Source organism: Volvox carteri (genome assembly GCF_000143455.1).
Source record: "Volvox carteri f. nagariensis unplaced genomic scaffold VOLCAscaffold_42, whole genome shotgun sequence".
NCBI classification, from domain to species: domain Eukaryota; kingdom Viridiplantae; phylum Chlorophyta; class Chlorophyceae; order Chlamydomonadales; family Volvocaceae; genus Volvox; species Volvox carteri.
This window is the reverse complement of record NW_003307585.1, coordinates 533,595-550,162: the sequence shown is the minus strand read 5'-3', so window position 1 is coordinate 550,162 and position 16,568 is coordinate 533,595. Positions and strand designations below refer to the sequence as shown.

The following is a 16,568-nucleotide window of genomic DNA, read 5'->3' as shown; positions in this document are numbered from 1 at the left end:
CCGGCTTCCTCTGCTGCCCTCTGTGCCCTCCGTATCTCCACATTTTTCTTTCGGGCCTCCAAGGCCTTGCGGGTCTGGGCTTTGTTTCGCTCTGCCCGTTCTTCCGCAGTAAGGTGCTCCAGCCGCTGCCGCTTCCTCTTTGGGGCCTCAGAGGGTGTAGGGGCCTGGTTCGTCTCAGGGCACATCTGCTGCCTAGCTTTGCCCCCGGTTGCCCGTTGCCTGCCACCTGGCTCCTTCCTACCTGCTGTGAACTGGAAGGTGGGGACTGTATTGGCTATGGCTGCTGGTGGCTCTTGCTCCCGTGGTGCCGCCAGTGTGGTGTCGCGCTCCCTGTGGGTTGTGGTTTCCTCTTCCACCACCGTGGGGCCGGCCTGTGCCCCTAGCCCTTGTAGAGCTGCTGCCGCCGCCGTGGGGCCTGGCTGTTGCGGGGCCACTGGTGGCGGCTGCAGCGGCAAGGGTGGTGGTGGGGGCGGGGCCTGCAGCTGGGGCGGGGCCTGCAGCTGCGGCGGGGCCTGCAGCTGCAGCGGGGCCTGCAGCTGCAGCGGGGCCTGCAGCTGCGGCGGGGCCTGCAGCTGCGGCGGGGCCTGCAGCTGCGGCGGGGCCTGCAGCTGCGGCGGGGCCTGATGTTGTTGTTGTTGTTGTTACATGGTCGTGGGTGCGTTCCCCGTACCTGCAAACCACCCTAATACGAGCCGAGGGCTCAAGGGCTGCCAGACCGCCTATAAGCACCATCCTACCTCGCACTTCCAACGAAACAAGTGATGAAGGATACTAACGACCAAAGGGAACGATAGAGCGGAACTTATAACATTGTAACATTGTAACATTGTAACATTGTAACATTGTAACATTGTAACATGTAGCACTTGGTGGTGGACATCATCCTGCGCGAGAGCTTGCTGGCTGGGAATAACGAAACCCTAAGTCAACATGACATGTACTCGCCAGAGGTGCTGCTGTACGGCAGTGCGCCCGTGGTATCGGACCATGGCATCTGACTACTGGGGATGCTGGGTAGGTAATTAAATGCGTAGTGGTGGTAAAGGTGGTATGGTGGCGGTTGTAGGGGGCAAGCGGCATGGGGACCCCACCCTTGTCATGGTATGGGTAGGGATACCTTTGCCGCCATCTCCATCGACGCTGCCTGCCGTACTCACGGCGCTGGTCCCGATGGGGGATGGAGAGCCCTCAGTGAAGGGACACAGATGAGAAGGAAAAGAAGACAATCATGGAGGGTGTAGAAAGGTTGTGAGGGCAGACGGTTTTCATTGGCCCCTCACAATATGCAAGAATGATACTTGCATTCCTCCTATGTACGATGGCTCATAAATGTAAGAGTCACATCTCGTGATATGTTGACTGCTTTCTTGACTTGCGATCCAATATGACGAGGATGGGATTTGAACCCACGCCCTTACGGACTAGAGATTTTCTTCCAGATATTTTATCTGGTAGACCTAAATCTAGCGCCTTAGACCACTCGGCCACCTCGTCAACGCATGTACACGAATAGTGCAAGCGCAACTACATCTAGATGGATGAACTTAGGTTGGCTGGCACTATCCTGCCTGATATCCGGGGTTAGTGTATGGGCCGGAACGGCCGTTTTGGGCCTGCCGTCAGCAGATGTACGACACAGCTAGAGCAGCTATGTTCGCGTTGAGCACAAAATTGGATAAGCTAAAGTTGTTTGCCCCAGACGTTAGGATGAGGTGTTTCGATACGCAGGCAAGAGCAATACTGTTGTACGGTTGTCAAGCGGGGGGGAGGCCGTTTATGCTGGCAGAGGTCTTGGACAGGCATAGGAGGCAAAGTGATGAGAGTAACCTTGCGGAGGGGCCCTTCGAGGCATGCCTAAAGGACCGAGCGGTGCAGCTTCAGATATCGTTCATGCGACAAATTGTGGGAGCTGCCAGACCAACACATCGCCTCCTGTTCGCCGAATTGTCGCAGTGACCCCTACACTACAACGTTTTTAAACAGATTGTGTGGTTTTGGAACCGTGTCCGTTTACAGCGTGGGTCTGTGGCAAACCAAGTTTTGCGACAGGAGGTCGCAGAGTCCCTCTTCAACCCCGAAGGGGCCGGATGGGGGCCCCTAATCCTCCGTTTTCTAAGTTTTCTGGGGCACGACGATATGGAAAGAGGCCCCGCAAGGGCTACACGAAGTAGACGAACGAGGGGAATGGCTAATGAACAGGCCATTGCCAGACGGTGTGGTATTGGAGTTCAAGGACCGATTGGTGAGTGGTTGGAAGCATACGCGTCTAGATGTCCAGCCAGAGCTGGGCAAGCAACCAGGAATTCACATGGCGAAGGATAGGCATTGGATGGGTCTGGCGGCCGAACAAGCGGGCAGGAAGGAGGTGCTCCCGCATATCACAATGTTTATCCCGCATTCAGCGAATCGCAAGCTTATCCAGTTTAGGCTTTGCTGTTGGGCATTGGCGGCTAACAGAGCGCGTAAGGGACGGCGTTATATACCTAGGGAGGAGCGAGTATGCCCCTGCTGCGGCACTGATAGACATATCGAGGATGAGAAGCACATTTTGCTGGACTGTCCGGTGTACGACAAAATTAGATCTGATATGGACTTCCCACGCTTCGAGCATATGAAGGACGCTATGAACTGGGAACCTGAACGCCTGACAAGGATTCTGGAACATATATGGTCCCACCGCAACTCTATCGTTCCCTCCGTTAGTATCTTTTGTCACTTGCTTTGTTTGAAGTGCGAGGTAGGATGGGGCGATCTGGCAGCCCTTGAGCCCTCGGCTCGTATTAGGGCAGTTGGCAGGTACGGGGAACGCACCCCACGACCATGTAACACACACACACATATCACTAGTATCTGTTTTTAAATTCAATTTGGATTGCATACACCATGTAGCGCAGCAGTCACCATCACTCTTAAAAACGCCGATATATACTATCACATTGTCCGATTTTGCATGTCTTGACGAGGTGGCCGAGTGGTCTAAGGCGCTAGATTTAGGTCTACCAGAAGATATATCTGGAAGAAAACCTCTAGTCCGTAAGGGCGTGGGTTCAAATCCCATCCTCGTCATTTTGGCAAGCAAGTTAAGAAAACAGGCAACATATCACGAAATGCCACAAAATCTTACATTTATGAGGTATTTTATTGTAAGGTACATAGGAGCAATGCAAGTATTATCCTTGCATATTGTCAGGGGCCAATGCAAACCGTCTGCCCTCACAACCTTTCCACTCCCTCCATGATTGTCTTCTTTTCCTTCTCATCTGTGTCCCCTCTCTGAGGGCTCTCCATTCCCAGCGCCGTGAGTACGGCAGGCAGCGTCGACGTGAATGGTAAATTACCACGGCAACAATAAGGCAAAGTGTCGTGCCTTTCGATCTACCTACTAACTGCTGCAAGCGATCTCAGCAGCACCCTGCTCCAGCTTTGCCGCACTCTCACGTTTACACACGCCATGTGTTACAATCTATTTACAATTAAATTCAGCAGGTGTGCTTCCAATGCCCCTTCTAGTTCAGAATCTCCAGGAATTCCGTCCCTGCAGTAGTTGTGTAGTTCGACATGACATTACCGAATGGACTGATGTTCGCAGCTCCTTACTAATCCATTCTCCGCATGGCTTGGCCATCAGACGTTCCTCTGCCGCAAGCCGTGGCACAAGCAACGGCAACAACCGACTAATTCCTTCATTTGCATTTTTCAGCATGTAAGCCGCAAGGAATATGTTTTGCTTATGCAAATTGAAATGTTGCCAGACGATATCTCATCTATCTTCGTAGGCTGGGAAATGGAATTGAAGTCAGCAGGGGCATCAGTTGTAATTTACTAAGGTATTCCCACAAAATGCACTCTTGCGTTTTGATATCTATAAACTTGGTTTGCCAGCCGTGTTGTTGAAGGCCGGTGAAGATCAGATTACCAGTTAGGGTTGCTAATGCACGCGCAAACGCTATCCAGGCATAGCCGGCTCCGGCCGCTCCAATGGAGAAAAGCCTCAACGCAGAATGCATGTTGGCTATGTAATATTCCAGCCGTAGCAAACCCACCTGGCAGTCTGCGCCTGGTCTGTCGATCGACGTCCCCCTTCCAAATGCCGGCAAGTGTTCGAGAGCACCTGGAGGACTTGGGCATACCAGCTGAAACCTTTCGCAGTGTTGGAGATATTAACGGTCTGAGCAGGAACGCAGAGCCTGCGCTGGCTACTTTAACGTCGCTCACAAGTAGACAGCGCCTCAAAACATTGCTGCTCAGCAATCCGCAGCTGCTTTGCGTGCCCCTCGGCGTGTGGCTCGACTGTGAGTCTCAAGCTGCTTCAACCCTAATTATCAACAAATTTGGATTTAGCACACTCTACCACCTAGGGGCCCTGGTAGTGGTCTACTTTCCATGGCGGGAAGGCTGGTCGCGTGTCACCAAGAATTATACGACACAGTATCGCGGTAGTTACGCAGTGCCCCTCCCTGAAGCCATCCACGTCCCTAGGCGGAAGGAAAGGCAGGTTAGAGAAAGCGAAGGCTCTGGACACGGACGAGATGAACACCTCCCTCTCTCCTCGGCAACGCCCTCCTTGCAGTCTTGACGGCATATGGCATGTCACGACAGGACTTCTTCGCTCTCCTCGGGGCATTCCCCGAGCTGTTCACCCTTGGCAGCCTCTTCAAAGCGGGAAACGCCATCGCGTATCTGCAGGTACGGCACAATATGGCACGGTACGGAAGCCCTTAGGTTTCCTCTCGGCCCATGTTCTTCTTCCTGGCAGGGGCCCCCTTTTTGAACCCAATCTCGCACTTGTGCAAGTCCCCCTTCCATAGCCCCGCGCTGCCTCCTCGTCCTCCGCTTCCCCATTCTCCGCCTTCTCCACCTCCCCCATTCTCCTCCTCCCCCGTTCCTCCTCCCCCCCATTTCCTGCTGCCAGAGCTTGGGTTTGACTCCTCGCGACGTGGTGTCTTCCGTCATCCTAAGAAACCCCGGAGTGCTGCTCAGTGACGTACACACCGGCTTAGAGCCCGCCGTTGAGTTTTTACGACAAGGGCTGGGATTAGGACAGGTACGTCGGGGATGAAGTCAAGGACAGGAAAAATGTAAAAAAATGTCGGAGAAAAGGCATGGCACATTTAGCTTTGTTGCGCTTAAACACAATGACATGGCATGGAGGCCTATATGCTTTGCCGAAACACGAGTCACAAATCAATCGGTGTTGCGACTACTACGCCTGTTTTTCTTCCTTTCTTCCCAAACTCCCCAACTCACCCGCAGCCGTACGCTGCCGTACTCGAACCGCTACATTCTGCGCAACCGATGAATCTCTGACACAGCGCACACACGTAAATTTACTTTTTAACCCTCAGATCAAGTATGTAATGTTGACGCTTGGTTTGTACGATACTGTACGGTGTCTGTACGACAGGAGGATGTACGGGATTTCTTGTGTCGGTGTCCTCGGGTGCTATCCCTGGATCCCGTCAGAGATCTGGCACCCTGCCTGGAGCTGTTGTGCAGTGCTGGATTGGAGAGGGGTGTGGCGAGGAGGTTGCTGTTACGGAACGGAGCTCTGCTGACCCGTAAGTGGGTTTTGAGGGGTAATCGAGGGGGAGAGGGGAGGGGGGAAGAGAGGGGGGATGATGTCTATAACCGGTAGAAAAAAGCGTAGAGCTCGTGGTGGCGAAGGTCGACTAGGTCTCGGTGGTGATCATCTCCACCATCATCATCATCATCATTACTCCCCATCACGCCCACACACTCACACCTCAACCATCTCCACAGGGGATTTGCCGTCCGAGGTGCACCTGCGTCTGTCTTTCCTAACCTCCCACTGCGGATTCAGTGCGGGCCAGGCGGCGCTGGTGCTCCAGGGATGCCCCGAAATGCTCTCATTCACCACCGCCAATCTGAGCCGCAAGTGGCGCTTCCTGACGGAGAAAATGGCGGGCGGACGAGAGCAGGTGATGTGGGGGGAAGGAGGGGGATAGGGATGGAGGGCCACGAAAGGTTATTCAGAGGATTTCTGGCACGACCGAAATTTTTGGGTACCCTGGTGAAGAACCCTCTGAGGGAGAGGGGTGAAGGCGCCAGGGGAATTTGTGGAGGGGGACAGCCACACGTGTATGTGCGTATGTATATGTGTATGCTTTTGTTTCTTACCTTGCTGCCTAAAGCCACCCCAGTCCTCACACACTTGCAGTCACATTCGCTCACACACTCTCTTTCTCTCTCTCCCTCACAGCCACACTTACACCAGCCAAATGCACTGAATGGCGCCTCAGCAGCCCTCTGTCGAATACCCCCCCCCCCGTCCCGTCCATGTTGCTGCGGGGATCCTCTCTCTCTCTCTCTCTCTCTCTCCTTTCTCTCTGTCACTTGAGACCTCGCGAGCGCACACACGTCCCGCTTCCCCGCGGCCCCCTCAACATTGTTGGCCTCCGCAAAACTCCCGATCGGGATCATCATCATCATCCCAACCGCCAATCAACCACCATTACCAATACCACTGCCGCCACAATACCCAACACAGCTTCTGGAGTACCCGCCATTTCTGTCCAAGAACTTGCTGCTGCAGATAGGGCCCAGGTTCGCGTACACCACGGAGCGCCTGGGTCTCACAATTGGCAGCAGTAGCAGTAACAGCAGTAACAGCAGTAGCAGCAGTAGCAGTAGCAGCAGTAGCAGCGGAAGTGGCATGGACAGTAGTCACACCACTGTCAACAGCAAGGACATCAATCATAAGAACAACAACAGCAATGGCAACTTCGTCGTCATAGCAACCACTGCGGGCCCGCAACCGCAGCCGCCGCCGCAAACCCCCGTTACAATCAGTTTGCAAATGTTACTCGACAGCGATGATGACCTGCACTTTCTGGAACGAGTGTGGGTGAAGAAGGCGGCGGCGGCGGCGGCGGCGGCGGCACCGACGGAGGGGTTTCATCGCACGAAGGAGGACGCGGAAAGGGACGATTGGGGGAATGGGGAGGAAGAGTCTGGAAGGTGCTGTGGTCGCAGTGGCGGCGGCGACGGCGGCTGCAGGGACGATAGCCCTGGGGCTGAATTGGGGTTAAAAATGGGGTTGCAGGTGCGGGTGGGTGTGGGGGAGGGGGCGGGTATGGGAGCATTGTGGGATGCGGAGGCGGTTCTTTCGGACTTTCGGAAGTTCCGTACGGCATGGCTGGAACGTGAAGGCGCCCGGTGGACTGGCGTGAGGAGCGTGGGGGTGACGGGTAGCTGGTGATGTATGTATGTATGGTTGGATCTTCTTCACAGCTACTGAGGCGAGGCATGGATACGCAGACAATATCTTGTTTTGATTTGATTTGATTTTGTGCCATCATGGCTTTTTTTCGTTGCGCCGTTCGTTGGCGGTTGAGGAGTCAGGATGTGGCAGCGGGATGAGAGGAGGCAGCCGCTGTGACGAGAGCCTCTGTGGTGCAGTAAAAGGCACCACGGACAGATGGGACAGATAGCGCAGATTGGAAAGGAAGAAGCAGCTGCAGCAGGTGCAGCAGCGGCAGCGGGCCATGTGCCATTCGGCGTGCACTTGCGTCTGGTGGCTGCATGCGTGCGGTATGTATGTCGTTACAGGGTGGTTAAGCTTCGCCTGCGGCCCCCTTTCCCGGGGCAGTCCCTGCTCTCCCCTGCTAGAGGGGCACCCTAATCCGTCACCCCATCCGACTTCAGAAGTGGTACGCATGTGGTGGCGGCACATGGATTGGGAACTTCTCCCTCAGCAGCATGTACCGGGCTATGTATACATAGGTGTTACCCCTTCGTTCCGAACTCATAGTTGCAGGCTTTTCGTTCATTCGGTTTTTTCTAGCAATTTCCGAAATCGTCGCTCTTGATGGGGCCAGGTTGAGATGATGAGAACCATGGTGGTGGCTGACATCAGCTTCATAGCAAAGGATAGTCACTACAATCATTATAAGTGGCTATGTGACGGACAGTTGGTTGTGGGTTCCCCCCCCCGCTTGTAGTATTATCGCCCTTCCTACGTTGGTGAGAGACTCCCTCCTTCCCAGGCGGCGGCGCCACGAATGCGACACTCACACAGGTCGCACATTATTCACCCTTCCATAGCCATCATCACATCCGATCCGGGGATTCATCCACATATTGCCGTCCTGATAACGCCGGAAGTCCACTACTACCAGAGTGTTCTCCTCCGCAGATGGCGCCAAACGGGGTAACCGCACAACTTGCCACAGCGTACAACCCTAATCGCACGCATCCGCTACAATCGACACCCTTGCACAGCTAGCGCCGCGTAACCGTCATGAACTTCCATACGCATGCACCAGAACACACAGTGAGATAGGGAGGGGCCCCACACGCGTGCCCGAAATGAATAATACACACGCACACACGTATACATACATATATACATACATACATACTCCTCGAGGAAGTCAGTTCCAACAAAACGAGGCAAGACGCAAAAAAGACACGTGATCACCCGCGCGCATCTGCCGGGAATCTGCCCGTCTGGCAGACAGTGAATGCCTGCCTACCCCGCCACCACATACCATAACATAGACGAGAGGTAGGTTACACCGGTATGCACCCCCGGCACCACCACATGCACCTCGGCACACCGCCTTGGCAGGTTCAGCGCTGGGCAGGAAGGGGCCGGACAGCGCAGGAAAGAACAGGATGATTGCCCATAGCAGTTTTTTTCACTAGATCACCCAGATAAGATGGAACGACATTGACGAGAGCAGCTGGAAGAGACACACAGAAGAAGAGGAATAGAGACCGCTTGCAACATGGGCCGCAGGGACCTCCTCCCCCCCACCTTCGTCATCTGCGTCTTCGTCGTCTCAACCTGTATCTGGACCGGTGGTCTGTGGTCCAAGCCCTCTTGCACACACTTACTTGCACCCCCCTTCCTCTTGCAAATTGAGACCACCCAAAGCCAACACCAGCAGCACCGACACGCAATGCGCCAAAAGCAGGGCGCGCTTTCCGATGTTGAATATTTTCATCATCTCCGTGCTGATATCGATGCATGGCCATGACACAATGGTCGTGACACACAACAAATGCCACGTCCGCAGTGCAATAGATAGGAATGCAATAGATTCACATGTACATCAAAATGGGTATATCCGGGTCGGCACTCGTCCCACACACCACCGTCTTAACAGTACTGCCACCCCACAAGCCCTGTGTGCCAGCACACCTATGACCCATCCGTTGGGGTGTACTATCCGTGGTGTACACGCTCTTTCCCAATGCCCCTGCTGACGTCATACGGTCTGTTGTTCCCCAGCCATATCATAAACCTCCATGTATGTAACTCATAACGCTCCAATCCGGGAGCCATCGCTCGCGAGTCGCCGTAGCTAGTGAATTGCCAAGAACTCTCAATTTTCTCAGCCGTCCCGGCCCTTCCGAACCCATTGCACTGCAATGCTTGCAGGAAACCCCGGAGGCGAGGGGGTACAGGCAGGCACCGTACTTTATACACGTGCTATGCCGCCAGCCATGTCTCGCATCTGGATATTTGCGTCTGCGTCCACTTCTCCGGCCCTTGTACTGCCTCCTGCACATATCCCTAGAGCCAATCATAGCAACCCCTTTTTCCATCACCTGTGTACGACTCCAGGTCCGCTCCGGCAAGCACTCGCATTTCCTGGTGACGCCCATCTTTGGTATCAGCACAAGAGGTGCAGCAGGATTACGCAGCAGGGCTATAGAACGTGGCTCATTAGTTAATCCATTCGTGGTGTGACCGTCATCACAGCTGCGACACACTTGGCTGCTCCAGTTCTAGAACTCGCAGGACTAGCATGTCCACCATGACGTTGAGCTTAAAGTTTTGGTAGTTCCACTTCTCTTTCCAGTCCTGAGCGGCGCGCTGCTCCGCCTGAAGCTGTTGTTTGACCTTCTCGTAGCCCTCCACCTGCGCAGTGAGAAGCTGCACACGGTGTTGCAGTTCCTTCACCTGCAGCTCCTCTGCTGCGCCGCGGGCTGCTGCAGGGCTGATATTTTGAGATGTCCTGCCTTGCGGAGAACCTCCACTGAAGAACGACTTCAACTTAGAGCCGGGGGATGACGACGTCGGTGGTGGAGGTCGAGGTTGCGGGCTGATGTCCCCTGGAACCTGCTGATACTGCTGCTGGGTTTGCACTTCATGGTGTTTATCGCGCCTCCCAAAAAGACTCTTGAAGAAACCCTCGCGCCGATGGCCGTGACTGCGTCCAGGGCTTAGGTTACCGGCCAAGGACTCATGGGAACTATGCAGGGACTCACGACGTCGATCATCGCGACGACTACGTGACCTGCATGTTGATTTAGTAGCTATGACTTTGCAAACTTCCTACAGAAGTGGTCGATCCGGGTGCGCAGGATTGTCCCTTGCCTGGAAACGCTCCGTGACTGGCGTCCACGCTCCATTTTTTAAGCATAAAGCAATTATGAGAAGTTTATAATTCACGACACGTAAGTTATTTGAGTCCACGAAATGACTCTGCAGAAACAGTTGACCATGAAGCACGGAAAACACGAATGTTCGCGCAGTTAGTCAGATGTTAAAATAAATGCTGACAGCTTTCACGTTTATTTTGGGAAGGCAACGGTAAGTGTCATATGATCAATCTACTTCTGCCCGCGCTGTACTTGACTGTTGACATTTGAACTTCCTTTGAAGCTGTGAAGTACAACTTTGCATCTGGACAACGTCTGAATTCGTTGCTTTGCTACTTCTACGTCATTTCTGCAACCACTTGGTACTGCCAGATAAAAATGCGCAGTCTGATGTGACGAAGCTCCTCAACACGGAACGGACGGACAAAGTGGATCATTTTTGTAACTTGTTACAAACATGCAACCATTAAACATGTGCACCACTAAGACGTACGGGTGCCTATACAATCAGGGGGCAGCACCAAAGGCCAGGCAGCTCCCATGGCTTCGAAGTCCAAGTCGATCCTGCAATTTCTCACCTGTGTAGTCTGGTAACCTTTAAGGACAGGGGGAGCTCGGATGGCATACGAACAAACTACACGCACCAAAATCGACGACCATCCACAGTAGTGAGTTTCGTCAAGAGCCGACCCGACGGGCGCAGAAACGTCCAAAGCAGACAGTTTTGACGTGCAGGGAGGGCGTTCGGCAGGGTCGCGTGCACGTCGACAGCAGCCCACGGTCGCAGCAGAAGCAGATGCAGCAGTTGGTAGTTGAATTTTTCCACAGAAGACCACCCATCAGCAATCCACAGGGAAGCCAAAGGCGCAGACGCAGCAGGCGTGCAGACAGGAGTGAAGTGAAGCGACGCGAAGCGAAGCGGAGAGAGGCGCATCGATGCATCAGACGGCACCCCCTGTGGAGGGAAGGGGCCGCAACGTGCACTGCTCAGTTGCATCCAAAATATGTGCACAGGAACGCCCTCCGCCACCGCACATGCAAAACCCCTTCAAACCGTAACCAAATAGTAACCACATTCGCAGCCAAACATGTCCAACAACACAAAAAACTCAAATCAATACGCGTATTCATACTATATTCATACCACGAAAATCCATCCGCGCGTCAATCCGATTACGTCCCATACTCCGTCGTCATGCACGTCCATTCACACGAAAGGGCATATTCCCTTGCTTGGACCATACCTGAACCCAGTTCGGGAAACGCAGGCCATGCCAATAGCACCCCCCCCATGCCCGTCGCCACCCACAAACAGCCGCGTTTGCATATTATGCATGCCCGAAACACAAACTCTCAAACTGCAGGACGGAAGCCCAAGCTGTGGAGTTCGCCTTGCTACAGAGCCTAGGAAAAGCCCGAACTTTAATCCACACGGCCATCTCCGTCGTCGACAGTCTTCAATCCCGGCTGCGGCTCCGGCTTCGGTCGCGCTCACGGCCCTCGTCCCGGCGCCTTGGCGGGCTGCACACCGAGTCAAAGCGGAGGAGCGCGTAAATTGACTTAGTGCTACAAACCAATTAGGCAACTTTGTGGTTGATACGGACAGCAGTACATTCGCGTGAACACGGAGCCGAGTCTCGTACCTGGGCGAGCGCCTGCGGTCGTACGAGGGGCTCCGGCTGCGCCGCACGGGACTGCAGTTCATAAAAACAAACCCGCGATAAATATTGCGTTAGGAGAGGTTATAGGTTGCGACTTGCGGATACAGACATGGCGAAATGGTGATTTCAATTATTTATTGAGCTCACCTGCGACTGCGGCTGCGACCACGTGGTGGTGCCATGCCCCCGCGGCCTCCCCCCATGCCGCCGCCCCGCATACTACGGCAATCGCGAGCGATGTGCCCAATCTCGCCACATTCGTAGCATCGTAGCTCCCGACCCATCGGGCCACCCATGCCACCCATGCCGCCGCGCGGCGGCGGCCCCCGGTCGGCACGCCGACTGAACTCCACACGCCAACCCTGGAAGCCTGCGAGGAGGTTAGAGGCACATGCTTAGAGGAAAAACGGCTAGAAGAAGAAGAATGACCCAACTGAAGAGCCTTCTTATGTATGTATGTACACGTCTGCAATGATATTAGGCGACGGCGACTTGCGATGCAGTAAACGTCGGAACGCTTACCATCCAGCTTACGAACAGCGTCAGATGCGTCCCGGTCGTCCTCCATCTCCAAAAATGCGAAACCTGCTTAAAATGGAAGGGTAACAGGCGTCTGTTTTACTAACGGCTACGAGACCTCATATCCCATTGGCAAAGAGCACAGTGGAGGCTCCCTGTCCGTCTCCGCCACATTCACACGACGTAGCGACAATGGCAACAACAGGTGTAAGGCACTGACTGCCGCATCTTTTCTGGGAGTTATTCCAAGGCGGCCGCCACGCGTCAGACAACCGCTTGGGGGGACCTACCTAACTCAAAATAGAAATCTTGGAAAAATCAGTTGATAGCACAGCAAATGTGGCGCAATAGCAGTGCAACAGCGGAACCGCATGAAGCCGCTAAGCTAGCCTGCTCCCGTGCCGCTAACAGCACGTAGCCTAGACACAAACGTACCAGGCGGTTTGCGGGCAACCCATATTGTCCTCACACGGCCAAATCGCTCAAACTGCGCCGTTCCGGTGGCAAGTGGGGTCAAACAGGATGTCAGCATCGCAACGTGCCAAAGCCTCTACTTACCTCATCACGCACATCCCGTTCTGCAATGTCCGCAGGAAGGTTGCCAACGTAGATTCGAGAGCCCATGTTCAAGAGGAGGCCAACCTTCAAGCCCAACGGCAGCACCTAGATCGAAGCTATGTTTCCGCGCCACCCTTTCAATGAACGTGCTGCATTACAATGTTGCTACAGCGAGCACACTTGGAGGTTTATGCCGATGGCCGGCATTTTATGCGGACAAGCAAGCAGAGAAAATTCGTATTGCCGTGCATCGTCTAAAAAATTTGGGCGCCCGCGTCCTACTGCAAGCAATCCTACCAACGATGCTATGCGGATGCGTTTAGGGAGCCAATCCATGTGAGCAAGTGTCGATAGGCGCCGAAGAGTTGTCAGCCCATCGCCATGACAGCGCCGACACCGGCTTCTACAGACCCGCAACCGCATGCCACAGTTGTTTTCGTGGGTCATCATCAATCTGGGAAGAGCACGGCAGCGGGTCATATATTGGTCAAATTTGGCGGACTGGAGAAGCGGATTCTGATGCGGGTTGAAAGAGAAACCAGCAATCGCCCCACTTCGCGGTATGCATGGGTAAGAGGAACACCACGCTCGCACAACAAGAGGAAGATGCCTCAGCTGTAGCCATCTGGTGTCCCCGGGCTGTACTATGCCGTACGCTCGCCACGACACGGCACGGTACATGTGCTCCCACTTAAGGAAGAAGTTCCCCTTTTTCCCGTGGCCCTGCGGATTAGGGGTGGGGGGGAACTGAACTCTGGGCTCCGAGCGGTCGTACATCCACCCCCCACACGCGAAACACTGCTGCTACTGCTCCCGCTTCTGCTTCTTACTGCTACCGCTTCTGCTGCTACTGCTACCGCTTCTGCTACTGCTGCTACTGCTTCTGCTGCTACCGCTTCTGCTACTGCTGCTGTCGTTCGTCATCGTTGTTGTTGTTATTGTTGTGGGTCAGGTCCTGGATCGCTCCCGCTTGGAACGAGACCGGTCTATGACCCTGGACCTGAAACTCAACCGTGTGCAACTACCTTCTTCAACTATCTTCGCAACCGCTACAACCACCGCCAGCAGCAGTCCTGGAGCGGCCCCTCGAGGGAATGGCGGGAATACAGATGTGGTGCTGACTCTGATCGATACCCCCGGTCACCGGGACTACCTGAGGAGTACCATTGCAGGGATAACGCAGGCATGTGTTGAGTGTATGTATGTATACATGTATGTATGCATGCATGTATGTATGACTTAGATTACACTGTGGGCCGCGAGAGCCGGGGGCCGAAGCCGAAACACAGCGCAAGGGTCGGGAGCACACAGCACAAGTCGGTTAGCCTTGCGTGCTCCTGACCCCGACTCAGTGTATGTATGTGTGTTTCGGTGTGTGCGTGTTTCGGTGTGCGATCATTACATGGTCAGATGAATGGTAGTGGTAGTTATGGTCAGATGAATGTACCGGTATGTGTGTGCATCTTTGTGTGTGTGTGTGTGTGTATGCAGGTAACCACTTCGCCCCTCCATTCCCCCCTCCACCCCCTTCCCTGGACATGATGCGCATGCATGTGTATGCATGTTGCATGACCGCCAACATCCCTCCCCGCACAGACACACATACGCACGGGCACACATACGCACGGATATACATACGCACAGACACACACACACGCATACGCACAGACACACACGCACAGACACACATACACAGGCACACACACTCACACACACTACACAAGGACAACAACATCCATGCGCGGTACTACCTGTACGACAGGCGGACATTGCCGTACTGGTGGTCGACAGTCGTCCGGCGGTTCTCGAGTCCCCCGCCGTCAGGTCCGAGATTCGTGACATCGCCACCCTGGTCGCCACACTTGCCAACCAGCGATTGATGGTGGGTGCAACACTGGTGCACACAATTCCAAAGTGCTTGGCGGGAGGAGCGCTGTGATGAGAGGAGCTGGAGGATGTCATTGGCTCCGAAACCCCTCGTTTCGTTCAAATTTTCTTGGCTCTACACAGCTTCGCACTTGACTTGAACCCCACACACCACCTCCCAAACCCCGTTTCCTTTTCACCCCCTTTTCTTTTCATTTTCATTTATGGTGTTGAGGGATTGAGGGGGAAAGCACCTCCTGGGCCTTATGGCCTCCTCTTTCCTAAGAGGTTTGTATCGTGAGTGCATTGATCCTGTCCAAAACACACATACATACAGACAGATATACAGACAGACAGACACGTGCGTTATCTCAACCCCACCTAGGGCAGAGAAGTTTGCGCGAATCCCAAACCAATCTCTTGCAAAGCAGGTTTACCCGTTAACAACCGTCATTAACCTGACCAACTTCCAACGGTCATTCGTCCCGGTTCGATCTCCTGGAAAACCAAGGTAGTTGCAATCAACCACCTTGACGCGGCGGTTGAGGCTGACCCGGACTTGGCCGAGCAACGCTTCAAAGACGCAGTGGAAATTGTACGGAAACTTACGAAGCGCCAGGTACGTGTATATGTATGTGTGTATGTATGTGCGCACACACGCATACGGTGCGAAAACCGCATTCTCGGTCTTCATTTTCTTCATCTCTCATCACCTTAAATCAACCGCTTCCTAAAACGTCTGAGGCTCTCAAGGTTGATTGGATTTTGATTACCTTGGAACGAAAAATTAGAACTCCTGATAGTGTTTTAGCTGGCCAGCACTCCACCACAGCACAAATATTTACATCTCGGACCTCTCTTAAAAGGGGGGAGGCGAGTTTTAGGGGGGGGGGGAGATAGGGCCCGGGGTTGTGTGTGTTTAGGGTGGTTTTGTCAAGGCACCTCGATGTACATGATAAACATATTACTGAAGCTGCATGAGGGGAAGAGTTTTAATAAATCAAAAACGCTTTTTTTCTTTTTAAAAACGCTTCAGCTCCGGAACTAGGCGGGATGGTGTCCTCAGGTACCCTATCATCTCTCAAAAATAAACAAACCCTCAGAAAGAAAAGAAAACTCTAAAAAACCCTAATAAACCTGCCTCACTGTACGGCACCCGACGTCCTCCGCCGCCGCCGCTCGGCTCTTCGTTTCGATTTGCAGTGTCCGTCCGCCACCTTCGTTCCGGTCTCCGCACTGACGGGCGACAACCTTGCCGAGCCGGCCGCCGCCCGCTTGCCCTGGTGGAAGGGACCCACGTTGACGGAGGCGATCGCCGCCGCTGCCGCCGCCGCCGCTGCTGCTGCTGCCTCCGCTGCGGCGGCGGCGACGCCGGCCGTCACGCGGGGTACGGCAGCCGTGCCGGCAGCGGTGATGGCGGCGGTGGCGAGGACGGGGCCCATATTGCCGATGCGTATGCCCGTCATTGTGTGTATGTGTTTATGTATGTATATATGTATGTATGTATGTGCTTCGAACAGACCTGCCTGGGGAGTGCGGGTGTAGGAGGGGAAGCGGAGATTTAAAGTCCGCGCATGGTGCGTGTGTATGTATGTGGGTTGGGGTTGGGGT

General features: G+C 54.2%; 4 protein-coding genes across 4 annotated transcripts; 2 read left to right on the top strand and 2 right to left on the bottom strand.

Moving 5' to 3' along the window:
• Positions 1-4,087: 4,087 nt before the first annotated feature.
• VOLCADRAFT_95196 (uncharacterized protein) lies at positions 4,088-7,219 on the top strand (the record flags this gene model as incomplete). Its single annotated transcript, XM_002954382.1, has 6 exons — positions 4,088-4,292; positions 4,571-4,686; positions 4,913-5,044; positions 5,405-5,558; positions 5,761-5,939; positions 6,782-7,219. The coding sequence occupies 6 exons, from the start codon at positions 4,088-4,090 to the stop codon at positions 7,217-7,219; spliced, it is 1,224 nt and encodes a 407-aa protein (XP_002954428.1).
• Positions 7,220-9,724: 2,505 nt separating this feature from the next.
• Positions 9,725-13,264, bottom strand: VOLCADRAFT_121301 (uncharacterized protein; the record flags this gene model as incomplete). The annotated part of the gene is made up of 6 exons (XM_002954309.1): positions 13,092-13,264; positions 12,969-13,020; positions 12,537-12,599; positions 12,162-12,384; positions 11,849-12,008; positions 9,725-10,024 (listed from the first exon to the last, which is right to left on the bottom strand). The coding sequence occupies exons 1-6, from the start codon at positions 13,155-13,157 to the stop codon at positions 9,725-9,727; spliced, it is 864 nt and encodes a 287-aa protein (XP_002954355.1). The 5' UTR covers positions 13,158-13,264.
• A 256-nt stretch (positions 13,265-13,520) lies between these two features.
• On the top strand, positions 13,521-14,277 carry VOLCADRAFT_37858 (uncharacterized protein; the record flags this gene model as incomplete). The annotated part of the gene is made up of 3 exons (XM_002954381.1): positions 13,521-13,661; positions 14,044-14,104; positions 14,183-14,277. Coding segments are annotated over 3 exons (297 nt in total), but the record flags the coding sequence as incomplete, so codon positions are not given.
• A 1,822-nt stretch (positions 14,278-16,099) lies between these two features.
• On the bottom strand, positions 16,100-16,423 carry VOLCADRAFT_95194 (uncharacterized protein; the record flags this gene model as incomplete). Its single annotated transcript, XM_002954308.1, has 1 exon — positions 16,100-16,423. One exon carries the CDS (start codon positions 16,421-16,423, stop codon positions 16,100-16,102), a length of 324 nt encoding a protein of 107 aa, XP_002954354.1.
• Positions 16,424-16,568: the final 145 nt, after the last annotated feature.